Genomic DNA, 15,163 nt, shown 5'->3' on the forward strand with positions numbered 1-15,163 from the left:
CAGTGCACTAATTAAACAAGGTTACTAATACGAGTCTAATGTACTCAATGGACATGCTTGAGGACCCATATATTCTATGAGCTCTCAGTTCTGTCTTGTTCTCTCCAGCCCTGAGACATCTAAAGATCAACTGCTGAGACTCACTTGAAAGTGCTCAGTGCTCTCCATTCCAGCTGTGAGCTGTTCCTATGGCACCTGGTTGCTAGGTGCTGAAAATGCGTGCAGCTTATGGTTATGCCTGACTTTGACTTTCATTATCTCTGACATATTTGACAAATACTCATCTACATTCCCCACCTTCTCTTACAGAATCTTAATTTCTTCATTACATCTTTCATGTTCAAACCAATCCCAAAGTGCTTTACATATATAATGTGGTATACTTATTGAGGCTATTTGAGATTGGTCAGATCACCCTGTAGATTAGAGAACCTGCTACTTGCAATGTCCAGTTGAGCATTTTAACTTTTAAGTTACAACAAATGTCTGAAACTGTTTCAGAGACTGCTGCGTGTGATTTATTCTACAGATGCAACTTCTTTAGAAAGCAGTGCTGCACAATGTAGTATTTTATGACTTCCACTAGAGGGCAATGTAGCCTGTCTTGCGTGCTCCTGTTTTGCCTCTTTGGTGGTGCTGTACATGTCCACATATACAGGCAACACATGAAGAGAAATCTGGCAGCTCCAGCTCTAGTTTGCCTCTCTCATCCCATGCCTTATATAATTCCCATCCTACACATCTGGCTGCCCTCCATGGCCTCTCAGCTAAACAGAGTGTCTCTGTGCTTTTTTTGTGTTTATTTTTCTTTAGAAGTTCTTCCGACCTTATTGCTTAATTTGGCATGCAAAATGTCAACGCAATCTGTTTACCACTCACAGATACAGATAAAGACTTAGGTTCTTTGTTTTTTTATCATTAACTTTAGAAAGCTTATAGTGCCCTGTATAATGTCTGGCACAAACACACATTTATCCTTGATTTAGCCCTCTACTCCAAAGTTAACAATTACAAATCAAATAATTCAGATGTGATTAAAAAGCACATTGCAGACTTTCCTTTAATGGTATTTGCATACATGTCAGTCACACCATATAGAAATGACAACATTTTTTATACATATTTAGGATTTTAGGATATAAAGCAATGGCAGATCTATTAAAGCAGTAATATTTAGTACTTTGTTGCGTATCCCTTGCATGCAACGACTGCTTGAAGTCTGCAATTCATAGACATCACCAGGTGCTGAGGATCTTCTCTGGTGTTTCTCTGCTACTGTTTCTGATCTGTTGGACAAGCATTTGGAGCTTTTTCTTACCATCGTGAGGATTTTTCTGTCATTGACAGTGGAGGTCTTCCTTGGCCAACCAGTCCCTTTGAGATTAATGAGCTAGCCAGTGCGTTCTTTCTTCTTCATAATATTCCAGACATTTGATTTTGGTGTTCCTACGGTTTTACTAATGTTTCTAATGGTTTTTATTCTTGTTTTTCAGCCACATAATGGCTTCTTTGGCTTTCAATGACACTGCTCTTGTCCTTGTGATGAACAATGCTAACTACAGACTCCAAAGATAGTAGACGCAAGCTGAGGTATCTTAGGGCAGCACTAATGAAGTAATGAGACACACCTGAGGAATCACAAACACCTGGGACGCCAATTGTCCCAAACATTATGGTGCCCTGAAATGGAAGGATCGTGTAGAAAAACTGTTGTCATTTCTACATGGTGTGACCACAATGTATGCATATACCCTTAAATGAAAGTCTGTAATGTGCACTTTAATCCCATCTGAATTGCTTCATTTGCAATTTTTAACTGTGGGGCGGCAAGGTAAATCAAAAAAAAAAAAAGTCCTTGTCCCAAACTTTACAGAGTGCACTGTATATTCAAAGGTGGTGGAACAGTGGTTATTAGCAATCTTACAACTCATTTCTGGGGTCTAGAGATCAAAACATGCATCCAGTTGTCTGTGTGGAGTTTGCATGTTTGCACAGGTTTTCCCACTCATATCTCCAAAAATGGACTAGCACCCCATCCAGTGTTGGTTACTTCCTTATGCCCAGTGCTGCTAGGATAGAGTAAAGTTCCCCACAACAGTAAATTAAATTAAACAACTTTGAGAAATGTATGATATACATGAAAAGCTTAATGTTTAATCCTTATTGTTTCCAAGGTATGCGAGTCTGAACACATTTATGTATAGCTAAGACTGAACACCAGTCAATCGAATTGTTATAGATGACATGGTGACACAGTTGTTAGCACTGCTTCATGACAGCTCCTGAGTTCCAAGTTCTAATCCCAGCCTAGTCACTTTCTTATTGGAGTTCTCACATTCTCTCTTGGTTTTTCATATACTGTACTATAGCTGTGTACATTAAGCTAAATGGAAACTCTACTGCTGTGGTTAGTTTATACCCAGTGCTGTCAGATCTGATATCAGGTCTCCGTGACCCTGAACTGCATAGGTAGGATTCAAAGTATATGGGTGGATGGATGGGCGTCTTGAGATAATGATATTGGTCAAGCTACATCCCCACCTCACCTTTGTTCACAAATATGAACCTATGCACAGACAGCTAAAACCAGGACTGTGACATTGGCTGTCTTTGACAGGGTGAAGAGGTCAACACTCATAAATAACCCTGGTGTGGACCTGCAGCAGATGATCTGCTATAGTGTATAAAGTATTACACTTTTAAGCAATCTTTCAAGTGTACATGTCAATTTCCAACTCACTGTCACATGACATTAAATATACTTAAATAATGATCAGGGTAAAAGTCATAAACCTATTATGTAATCATGATAAAAATGTACAGGGGCCAGCTGTGATCATGCGGGCATTCATTAAAGCTGTCCCCAGGATCCACCTCCAGGCATAATCAGAGTATACTTGAGCAAGGGATGTTATCCAAAAAAGCTAAATTTCCCCTGAGGACAAAAAAGTTATTTCTTTCTTTCTTTTGATCTATCTATCTATCAGGATTATTCCCAGGAATAACAATCAATGGTTATCAGGGTAACGGTAGTTTGGTGGGAACTGCTCATCCCATCACAAATTCGTACTTCACCAAGCAAAACAGACAAGGAAAAAAACAATTTGGGAGGTATCTTCACAAAATATGTAACCTTAAAAGTACCAGCGAGTAAGCCATTTCAACATTAAGAGCAAAGGAAGACTAAGGAATGTGATGTGGCTGACTGCATATGAACATATAAAAAATTACACACATTGGGCCCTTCTGGAGTTTGTCTACAGCCAGAAAAATATCAACAACTTTGAAACGCATGAAAATGATGTACAGTAAGGCACGAAACAACAAGGCACACGAGGCAAAGAGAAGAGATAGTGAATGTGAAAGGACTAAATAAACAGTACAAACTAATCAGATCTGTAGATGCATCCAAATGTCACTCCTAGGCCAACCTCTAGAATTACTTTTGATATCAGTTGTGGCCCAATTTAGTTGCAAGTATACCACCCTAGAACATCTATAGTTGATCCCTAATGTCCCTGTATTAACATGCCACAGATCCCCTTTAAAGAGTTAGGATCCTGGAGTTTCTCTTTCTCTGATATCCTCAAAGGGTTTACTTTCAGGGTTTCATGCATGACATGGGGTAAATGCCACCCTGTTGCTCCTGTCTTTCCACACTGGTTTGGAGAAGATCTCTTTCATGACCAATGTGGTATTCTGTATTTTGCAGATTCTCCCCTGCTTTGTGCCATCTTTTGTCGTGACTTTCCACTTTTTAACCTCTTGCCAGTCAGACACCTCATTATAACATAAGCAGTAAACCCTGCATGTGGGGCCATTTTTTATAGGAACATAATGTCTAACCATCCATTCAGTTTTTGATCCACTTTTTGGTATTCAAAAACTTTGTAATTCCTTGCAAAGCAACATTGTGCAAACAAATGCATTTATAGCAAAATAAATCTGATTTCTGTAAGAAATATCTGCTGTTTTCAGGTGGAGAAACAAATGCACAGAGATTAAAGGCAGTTCATGAGATAGTCCAACTAGAAATGCTCAGTACATGTGTGCGCATGTGTCTCTCTCTGTTTTGCTTAAATGTCTGACCCAATATAAATGACATTGTGATCTTAAACCAGTTGAACTTCCACAACACACTTATTTAGATTTAGGTAGACTTTATTATCCCAGAGCAAAATTTTGTTTGCGGCAGGAATGTACAAATAATTGAAGTCATTGTTACAGAAATCTAACAGATAAACAAAGACGCAATATTTGACAACCAATGTTATTAGATAAACACACAGTCAAGAATAGTATAATGAAGAATAAACACTTTTAACAGAACACAAAACAATAATACAGGATTTAACATTTAGCAGCATCCCCACAAGTAAGAGAATATAAAATGTGTATAGCTCTAGGAATAACAGAGTTTTTAAACCTGTTGCTGTTTACTTTTGGAAACCTAAATCTGCAGCCTGATGGCAACAGCTGGAATTTAGAGAAAAGGGGATGGCTACTGTCTGACAGAACTCACGTGGCTTTCTTTCTAACCTGTTTGCAATCCATTTCAGTGATGGAGGCCTGCTGTGAACCAATAATTTTACTGCTAAGTTTCACAATGTTGTTGAGATGGTCTATATTCTTATTGTGGAGGTCATCAAACCAACAGTTAAAAGCAAATGTAACAATGGATTCAATAAAGGACTTATAAAAGAGTGCCATTATGGTTTTGTCAACTTTAAAACAGTTGAATTTCCTAACAAAGAAAAGTTGTGACTGACCCTTTTTACAGATTTGCTCTGTGTTAAGATCAAAGTTTAGTTTGTTATCATTAATTGTTCCCAGATATTTGTATTTGTATTGCTCTACCATCTCCACACTTTTTTATTTAAAATTGAGATTGTAGATGGTGAGGAGCACCTGAAATCTACAACCATATCTTGTGTCTTTGAAATATTCAATTGTAAATTGGAGTGATCGTGCCATTGTACAAACTCATCGAGAACAGGTACATGGCTGTCATCCTTGTCATGTAAAAGACTTCACAATAACAAAGTCATCTCCAAATTTCAGGATATGTCTATCCTTGTGTAAACTCCTGCAGTCATTTGTATATAAGATAAAAAAGAGGAGATAGGCAGCAACCTTGCCGAGTACCAACAGATGCACTTAAGCTATTAGAGAAACAGCCATTCACACTCTTTGTGCTCTGCTTATTAAAAAATCCAGAATCCACCTCACCAAGTCAGGGTCCAAACAGAACTGATCAATCAGTTTGTTAACTAAACTGTGGGGCTGGATTGTGTTAAAAGCTGACAAAATGACCATAACAGTGATATTGCATGTTTTTTTTTATCCTTCCAAGTGCTTATACAGTAAATTCAGAAGTGTGTGCTGCTGTGTAATCCTCCACACACCTCTTTGCTGTGTATGCAGATTGGTAAGGGTCCAGACTGGCCTGGGGTTTGTTAAACAGTTGTCTCTTAGTTAACTTCTCAAAGGATTTCACGATATAACAAGTTAATGCCACCAGTCTAATGCCACTTAATGCTTTGGGGTGAGCAGTTTTTGCCAATGGAGTAACAGTTGCCTGTTTCCTTATGCTGTGCACTTAGTGTAAATCTCAAATACAGAGTGAAAAATTGGAGAGAACTCCTCTGCACAGTAGTGAAGCAGACACCCAATTATTATCTGACACTTATTTGGCACAGCAGTTGTCACTACATACATTGTACCTGATAGATAAAATGATCTGCAATCAGATTTGAACATATGATAGCCCTGCTGTTTTGTAGTGTTGCTTAAATTTATAAGATAATGCAAATATGAGAGCTAACACTAATTCAGTGAATTTGCAGACACATAAGAATTGTGCATCAGATCCTTTTGGTAATGGATCACATGACAGCTTCCACAAGGTAATTTGATATCATTTTCAGGCTGATCTAGGTGACATCTGTTATAAGGTAAATATTCATTTTCCAAAAGCTTACTGAGAGAGTTAAAATGAAAAATAAGCAGAGTTGTGCCAAAGTCAGCTCTTACCTTCATGTCTCCTATAGCTTCACAGGGCTTTAAAAAGCCCACCACAAGCAGGGGCAAAATCAGTCGGCCAGCCTGCCCCATGATGGCTGTTGAGGCTCAGTGCTTTGCCCTCTTCACACTTCTTCCTTTCTTTTGCTTTCTTTCTGTGTGAGACTCAGAAGTCGAAGGTCTTTATGCCTGCCAGTGATTGTCTCTGACTCTGACACCTTCCTTCACAATGACAGGAAACCACACATGGCTCCCACTCCACCAATCGTGAGTGAGTAAACAAGCCAGAATGCTGGCCATCCCTACTTTAACCCCATGGGCCCCAAACAGAGCCAGACATGCATTCCTGCAAAATATTGAGCTTTGGGATTCAGAATCTTTATTAAAGGCTCCATTTCATCACTTCTGACAAAGTGAAATTGCCAACAGAGTAGCATACAAATAAAATGTGTCATATTTTAAATAAACCGTATCCTTCCTTTTGTACGGTAGTGTAGATAAGATAAATATGCAAAGAGGGTGTGAGCCAAGGAGAGAGCAGGAATGAATTCAGCAGAGGAGCAAAGGAGGCCTGAGAAAAAAAAGTTGCCTTCAAAAAGAAGTACCAGAGAGTAGCAAGCAAACAGACAGTTTGCTTCAAACAGTTGAGTCGACTCAAGCAGTGAGCACCTACCATATGGTGTCAATATGTCGGTGTTTTGACTTTCTGCAGTGTGCAATCAGGTTCTTGTAGTGCAGACACTAACAGGAGGGCTTTTCCACTAACTCCTGAACATTAAATGCTATAAGTCAAGTCACTGTAAGTATAACAGAATGACTCGTACAACGATAATCTGAAATTATTGCCCCTATATGTTTTCACATCTTATCATGTCATCCGTTAATCCTGTGCTACAACAAACATGTACAGTATAAGCTTCCCAGTGGGTAATGCCATTCTCAGCATTGGCATCTAGCAAGAGAATTCAGAGGTGTCTTTGTTGCTGAGATTTGCCAAGACGGGACATAACATTGACCCAGCCCCTCATTTTATCATACAAAACAAAATAAATTAGCTTATTCAGATAGTGTGTTTTTATGTTTTCATTACAGTTGGAGCAACATGATACTTGCTTAATGTGTATTCTTTACTTTTTACCTTTCCGAAAAAACAAAAAAAATAGAATGAACCTGAAATCACTCTGTGTGGATCGAACAGAGAATCCAAACAAGTCAGGTCAAGTTTATTGGCATGTATAAATAGTACAATGAAATTTTTACTTGCATGTGTACAGAGACATCCCGTTTCCTCCAGAAACTCCAACCAGAAATGCACATGCATGGAATGAACTGGACTAATCTATTCTAAAAAAAATGTTAACTGTACAAAATCTTAGAGCCCCCAATTATAGCATCACATGATGGAAAGTTAATATGCAGCATATACAATTAATCAAGCCCTATGTCTCACAAAACAGATTTTCTTCTGACCTTTCTACCTTCTGCTACATCTCTGTTACCATATATCTGAGTCAGGGGTCCCCAACTCTTGTCCTGGAGGGCCCCAGTGGCTGCAGGTTTTCATTCTAACCCTTTTCTTAATTAGTGACCTGTCTTTGCTCTCAGACACTATATGTTATATATAGACACTAGGACAGATACAGCATTGGAAAACCTTTAAATGAGACATCTTAGATGTTACCAAGATTACATAGAGGGGATGTGATTTATAGCAGATTACATTCCCTTCACTGCTGGCTAGAAACCTGGTGTGCAAACAAAAGCATAGCATTTGTGAACAATTGGGATGATTTTTGGGAAAGGCCTGGATTTTTCAGAAGAGATGGTCTTCATCCTAACTGGAGGGGATCTTATGTATTATCCCAAAATATGGCAGCAAAACTGCCTGGTTGACTGATTAGAGCACCATTCAGGCTGCAGTCATATGATCTTAAATCACATGCTGTTGTTTATCCCACCTGTTACTTTCCTGAAGCTGTTACCCATAATCCTTGTCATGGGGCATCCAGTAAATTTAGTCTTAATACAAACCTTAAATTAATTGATAACCAAAAAATAAGGTATATAATTAGACCAAGGGATAAAACCAGACCCTCCACCAGGGGCATCTGTAATAGAAATTTACTTCAAATTAAAACAAAAAATATATCAGCAGTTCAGAAAGAAGCATGCAGTTTTAAATGCTGCTTATTGAACATTTGCTCTCTTGGCACTAAAGCTGTTTTGGTAAATGATATTATATTAAGTACAAAATCTGATCTGTGTCTTCTCACTGAAACCTGGCTTAGTAAATGTGACACTGTCCCCCTAGCTGAGGCGTCACCAGATGGCTACTCGTTCCTTCATAAGTCTAGAGATTTTGGTCGAGGAGGAGGCCTTGGAATAATTCATTGTAACAAAATGCAAATCACTTCTAAAAATTTAGGCAACTTTACATCCTTTGAGGCATTCATTTTAAATATTAAAACAGATTCCAACACAATTATAGTGCTAGTCTACAGACCACCAGGGCCGTATTCATTGTTCATGACTGAATTTAGCAACCTTCTATCTGATTTGGCTATGAATTATGATCACGTAGTACTGATGGGGGATTTTAATGTACACATTGATGTGGAAACTCACAATTTTAGCAAATGTTTTACTTATTTGTTAAATTCAGTAGGATTTTGTCAGATTGTCAAAGGTCCAATTCATAATCATGACCACACATTAGATTGAATTATAACTTACAAAGTTGAAATTCAAAATTTAAATATCACTCCATTAAATGAAGTTATTTCCGATCTCTACTTAATTAAATTTGATTTAGTCCTGCCCATGTCAACACGCTCCCAGATTAAAACAAAGACAGTGCGACATCTAGATTGTAATTCTGCTTCAAAATTTATAGATATTTTGAGTAAGTCAAGTGTAATTGTGGAAAACAATTTAGATCAGCTAACATCACATTATAATGTGACCTTGAGAGATGCTCTGGACACAGTGGCTCCCCTTAAAACAAAAGTGATCAAAGCACATAGAAGCTCTCCCTGGTTTAATGAAAACACTCAAGTTCTTAAATTAGAGTGTCGAAAACTGGAGCGCAGATGGAGAACAACAAAACTACATGTCTTTCAAATTGCATGCACAGAGAGTGTTAATAAATATAAAAAAGCCCTCTTTAAAGCTCGCTCAGAATACTATTCTACATTAATAGATAACAATAATAAAAATCCTCAGGTACTGTTTAGAACAGTGGCTAAATTAACAAATGGAAATTCAGATCAACAGTGCAAAATACCAACAGATGTTAGCAGTACAAACTTTATGAACTTTTTCAATGAGAAAATTAAAAATATAAGATCCCAGATCTCTGCATCACAGAACAAACCAAATGCTAGCATAGCAGACCCTGTCTCACATTGCATTCAGCACTTTAGTAATTTTAATCCTGTAACTGAGCAGGAAGTCTTAACTTTAATTTCTAAAATGAAGCCCACTACTTGTTCCCTAGATCCAGTGCCAACAGAACTGGTAAAAAGTGCAATGAATGTTCTTGCAGCGCCTATTCTAAACATTATCAGTAGTTCATTATTGCATGGCACAGTACCTGATACACTAAAAGTGTCAGTCATTAAACCATTACTTAAAAAGTCAGACCTAGACCCACACATACTAAATAATTATAGGCCTATTTCAAATCTACCGTTTCTCTCTAAAATACTAGAAAAAATAGTCGCCAATCAGCTTCTGTCACACCTTACGCATTACAATTTATTTGAGAAATTCCAGTCTGGTTTTCGCACTTGTCATAGTACAGAAACGGCACTAACGCGGGTTGTAAACAACATTCTGATATCCTCTGATGAAGGAAACTCCACTGTAATTATGTTGTTGGACTTAAGTGCAGCATTTGACAACATCGACCATTCTATTTTACTACACAAGGTAGAAAATGATGTTGGGCTTACAGGCACCATGCTCAATTGGTTTAGTTCTTATTTATCAAATCGATTCCAATATGTACAGAAATGTGCTGACAGTACTCCACCATTATACACAGAAGTTCAATATGGTGTCCCGCAGGGCTCAGTACTGGGACCTTTACTGTTTTCACTTTACATGCTTCCACTGGGATCTTTCATTAGGAAACATAATGTTAATTTTCACTCGTATGCAGATGACACCCAGTTATACCTTTCATTTAAGTCAGATGAAGTTTCTCCGATGTTGTCCTTAATTAGTTGTGTTAGCAAATTAAAGGAGTGGATGAATGAGAACTACTTGTCTTTAAACACAGATAAAACAGAGATGTCAATTGTTGGAGGAAATGACGCTGATCATAACAATATTTTGTCATCATTTAACTCAGTTGGAATCCCAATTAATTTTACTGAATCAGCCCGCAATCTAGGAGTTATCTTTGACTCTAGCATGTCATTTAAAGCACATATTAAAAAGTTGTCCAAAACATGCTTCTTTCATCTTAAAAATGTTAGGAAATTAAGGCGCTTTCTAAATAAACAGGATTCTGGGAAATTAATTCATGCATTTATCTACAGTAGGATTGACTACTGCAATGCGGTGTTCACTGGATGTTCAAACTGTTCTTTATACAGCCTCCAGTTAATACAAAATGCGGCTGCAAGAATTATTACAAGAACAAGAAAATACGAACACACAACTCCAGTTCTTAAATCCTTACACTGGCTCCCGGTTAAGTTTAGGGCAGATTTCAAAATCCTTCTTTTAACATATAAAGCATTAAATGGCCGAGGTCCGGCTTACTTGTCTGAACATATCATGACTTACAAACCAGAGCGCACATTAAGATCTCAAGATGCCGGTCTGCTTATGGTTCCAAGGATTAATAAAATAACAATGGGAGTTCAGGCTTTTAGTTACAGGGCCCCTAAACTGTGGAATGGTCTGCCTGCTACTATAAGAGATGCCCCTTCGGTCTCAGCTTTTAAATCCCAGGTGAAGACTCACTACTTCAGTTCAGCATATCCTGACTAGAGCTGCTGATTAGCTGTACATACTGCATCTCTGTTGTTAGTCATTAGCACTAAAACATAAGTAACATGATAGTTAGAATTGAATACTAACCCTCACCTATTCTGTTTCTCTTCTCTGTACTCAAATGTGGCACTTGGTGCCACGGCCCACCTGCCAAGTTGTTTTGCCTGCCTAAGGTAAAGTCATCCCTGATGGAGGATCGCAGGAATCGTGGGAAAGAGGGGTCCTTTCATCGGATTGGCTGGCCCAACACTGTTTCAGCCGTAGAATGGCCAAATGGGGGAGGCAGCTTGTTGGATGAGGTCTCCAGGAGTCTAAAATTATCCAAATCTTATTATGTGATATCATCTCCTGTTAAATTCTGCTCCGTACTTCTAAAAAATTATTTTTTATTTTTTATTGAGGATTTATTCTGTTTTGTGTATTGTATTGTATTGACCCCCTTCTTTTGACACCCACTGCACGCCCAACCTACCTGGAAAGGGGTCTCTCTTGTTTTTTTGGGAGTTTTTCCTTGTTTTCTTAGAGAGTCATGGCTGGGGGCTGTCAAGAGGCAGGGCCTGTTAAAGCCCATTGCGGCACTTCCTGTGTGATTTTGGGCTATACAAAAATAAACTGTATTATATTGTAATGTATTGTAAAAAATTAATAGACATCTCCAGCCTAAGATTCATTTAGCACGAGAGGAAAACAATGTATAGTCAAGATCTTTTGATAAGATAACTGTCCAACAAAGTCTTTTGAAGTTTTTGATGAGTTTTTCCATACAATGTAAATCTGTAGTCAGGTTGTCTTTGTCAGTCAGAGAGATGTAAACATACCTTATATCTTATTATACAATTCTTGTCTCTGTTTAAACTATGTTGCAATGTGTTATATTTTAGCATGACCTTAATGCAATGCACTCTATGTGGGTGAAACTGGACAAACACTCTGCCAAATAATGAATTTACACAGGTTTAACATTAAGCATAGCAACAGGGATGTTCCTGTAAGAGATAACTTCAGAAGCCATGGACTTTAAAGTCACGGTGCTTATGGGCAACTCTAAAACACAGCAAGAGGGAAAGGAATGGGAAGTTAAACTCATGCTAAAATTTAACAAAAAATAGTTAGCCGATGAAAGGTGTCATTTTGCTTGACTTCTCATTTATTAATCGCCAAAATTGTAGCTTTTGGATATTTACTCTTCCTCTCACTTGGTGACTGCATTGTGATGGACATCAGGACAGACAAATTTTCTTACTTGTTTATTAGATCTCAGCCATTCTTTGATGACATATAATCATTGGCAACATATAAAATGAATAATTGATTGACTGATGAACTCTCAATGGTGTCATTTTTAATTTCTTTACAGGATATTTTATTGTTCTCTGTTGAATTTTTTAATATCGTAGACATTTACCTAATTTCTTCACTTGTTGGGTGTTTGTTGATAAACTTCCCATAGGTTTGTTTTGATTGTGGCCTTTTCTACATGAAGTAGCTCTTCTCAGAGGTTTTGTTTACTGACAATAAGATTTGCTAATGTTTTAGGTATTTAACTTGAAATAAGGGTTACACAATAAGTGAGGGTGTACTTGAATGGATGGATGCTTTTCATGGGGAGTTTGTTCTTGCCTTGTACCCAGTACTGCCAAGACAGACTCTGGCCCTGAAGACTCCTTTACTGCAGTTTAAAAATGAATGAATGAATAAATGAATGAATGAGTCTCTGCTCTGCTTCGGGTAACTAATGATTTGCTTAGGGCAGCAGACTCTGGACAAACCAGCATATTAATTCTGCGAGACCTTAGTGCAGCATTTCATATTGTCAAATATGATATTCTGTTGTCCAGAACTGAGAACATTGTAGTTATCTCTGGCAGTGCCCTTCAGTGGTTTAAGTCCGACTTGAGTTAGTTAGTCTTGGCAACAGTAGGTCCAACCCGGCACCAATCACACAAGGAGTCCCTCAAGTCTCCGGCCTCAGACATCTGCTGTTTTATCTCTGCATGTTTTTCTTTGGCCATATTATTTGTAGGTTTGGACTGGGTTATCATTTTCATGCAGATGATCCTCAGGTATATTTCAGTATTAAAAGTGAAAGTTCATCAGAGGTTTTTCACTCAGTGAAATTAAAACCTGGATGGAATATAACTCTTTAAAATTAAACTGCAAAAAACTGAAGGCATGCTAATTGGCACTAAAGCTTAGCTTAACAACATGAAATCTTTCGTAATCTCCCTTGGTGATGATGTCATGTGACCCTCTTCTTCTGCCTGTAATATTGGTGTCCGTATCCACCATCTTATTCTGCACACATTCATCACATTAAGAAACTTCCTTCCAACTCCAAAACATATCCCACGTTCACTCGCTCCTCTCCTTTTCCAATCCTGACAAAATTGTCCATTGCTTTATTATATCCCACATCTGGCACTATAACTCTCTCCTTGCAGATGCCCCTTCTTATCTGTTATCACAGCAGATAAGCTGCGCTTCAGTGACTCCCTGTGTCTTACTGCAGGGGTCCCCAACCACCGGTTCGCGACCCACTACCGGGCCGCAGTCAGAGAACTGCCGGCAACGGAGACTCACTCAGACTTTTCAGAGCGCTTGGCAGGCGGGGCTTTGCAGCGGCGCAAAGAGAGGAGAGATATGAGACAGAGGTGAGACAGTATTACAACAAAGTATTGTTACGGTCCCGACAGTTTCCCCATATGACACGAGTCTATAGAAATCGCGTTACTATGAAGTACATTCAGCAGATGCTTTCATTACAACGAGGTGACCTTGAAATGCCTGAATGAATCATCCACAGAGCAGTTAGATCTGTGGTCGCAGCTCAGTCCTACACATTTACACAACGATCCCCAAACAGAAACATTGTAAAAAAAATTCTTTCTTCGAACTTTCCTCGTACTGTTTTTTTTTTGCTGTTTTTGTTTTCTGTGGTTTTCAGTGATACCTTTTGCTTATTGCTTGTCAACATTTGAAAAACATCCTTTGGAATTTAACTCATTGTCACCCTCCTATAGAAACGGCAGACACGAAAAAAACGATAACAGTGTTAATGTTTGTGATGTGCAATCTGTTGGAATGGCAAATGCAAAGCATATGTCTTTGTTATATGCAAAAAAAGAAGAAAAATCTCAGGTTGCAAATGTATGCGAACTGCTTAATAACTTAATAATAATAGAAATGTTATGTAAATTGTGTATAAAACTGCCCCCCCCACCCCCCCCCCCCCCCCCCGACCGTTCTGTGGAAATATTTGCATCTAATAAAGTGGTCCTTGCTGTCAAAAAGGTTGGGGACCACTGTCTTACTGGATTGAGTATAAAATTCTGTTATTCTATACATATAAAAGGCAAAGCCCTCACTGACTCATCACTAATGCCCTCACTTTCCATATAGGTGGGAAAGCTGAAATTTCGCATGCTCATTCCTTGCAGTGTACTTACAAAAGTTAGGAATGTTTCAAGTCCTGTTGTTACGCCCAAAGGGGGAAACGGGTGTACCCCCTAAACTGTATATATAGATAGGGGAAACCACTCCTCACTATTTCTGCTACTTCCAATATACGTAGGAAGCCCAAATTTCCCATGCTTATCCTTTACACTGTACTTTAAAACATTAAGTTTGTTTCATTTCGCGCCGTGCTCCATAACAAACTTTCGAAAATAACGTCTTCTTTTTGGCGGTTCTCACCATTATGCCATAAGGCACTTTCGGAACTGACCTCTCCTTTTGGCGGTTTCATCCCTTATTTTCGTTAACAGACGATTTATTTCACAGCAGAGACGCACAAGGGCTGCCCCCGGTCCCCCTTCATTTTTCGGCACAGCCGCTGTCCGTGCACATACCACATGGTTGGCTCCCTGCCTATATACATTAACGACATCCCGCACTCATGTGCCTCCTCACTCACTTCCTTACTTTCCTCAGCTGTTTGTTGTGCTCACTGCTCCCTTCTTCTTTACTCCACCACTTCCAGGCTGACATTGTTGGGTTTCCTTACTTCCTCACGTCTCCCTCCTCTTGACTGTTGCCTTTTCTTTTACTCCACCGCTTCAAGGCTGTCATTGTTGGGCTTCCTTACTTGCTCACGTACGTCATTCCCTGCTCCACTGCTTCTCGCCTTCTTTCGTGCTTT

General features: G+C 38.7%; 2 protein-coding genes across 4 annotated transcripts in view; one reads left to right on the forward strand and one right to left on the reverse strand.

The window, feature by feature from the left end:
* The window catches only part of tnip1 (TNFAIP3 interacting protein 1), a 170,295-nt gene that overhangs the window by 119,735 nt on the left and 35,397 nt on the right, over window positions 1-15,163 (forward strand). The gene's annotated exons all lie outside the window — the stretch shown is intronic.
* The window catches only part of gpx3 (glutathione peroxidase 3), a 103,650-nt gene that overhangs the window by 15,493 nt on the left and 72,994 nt on the right, over window positions 1-15,163 (reverse strand). Inside the window, exon 1 of one of the 3 annotated variants that reach the window (XM_028813227.2) lies at window positions 6,034-6,239. The exons of the other annotated variants lie outside the window; for them this stretch is intronic. Within the exon in view, the coding sequence (XP_028669060.1) occupies window positions 6,034-6,114 (81 nt within the window). The 5' untranslated portion in view covers window positions 6,115-6,239. Of the gene's footprint in view, window positions 1-6,033; window positions 6,240-15,163 lie in introns of those variants that run through there. 3 annotated transcript variants of the gene reach the window in all.

The sequence above is a fragment of the Erpetoichthys calabaricus genome, chromosome 11 (assembly GCF_900747795.2).
Source record: "Erpetoichthys calabaricus chromosome 11, fErpCal1.3, whole genome shotgun sequence".
NCBI classification, from domain to species: Eukaryota; Metazoa; Chordata; class Cladistia; order Polypteriformes; family Polypteridae; genus Erpetoichthys; species Erpetoichthys calabaricus.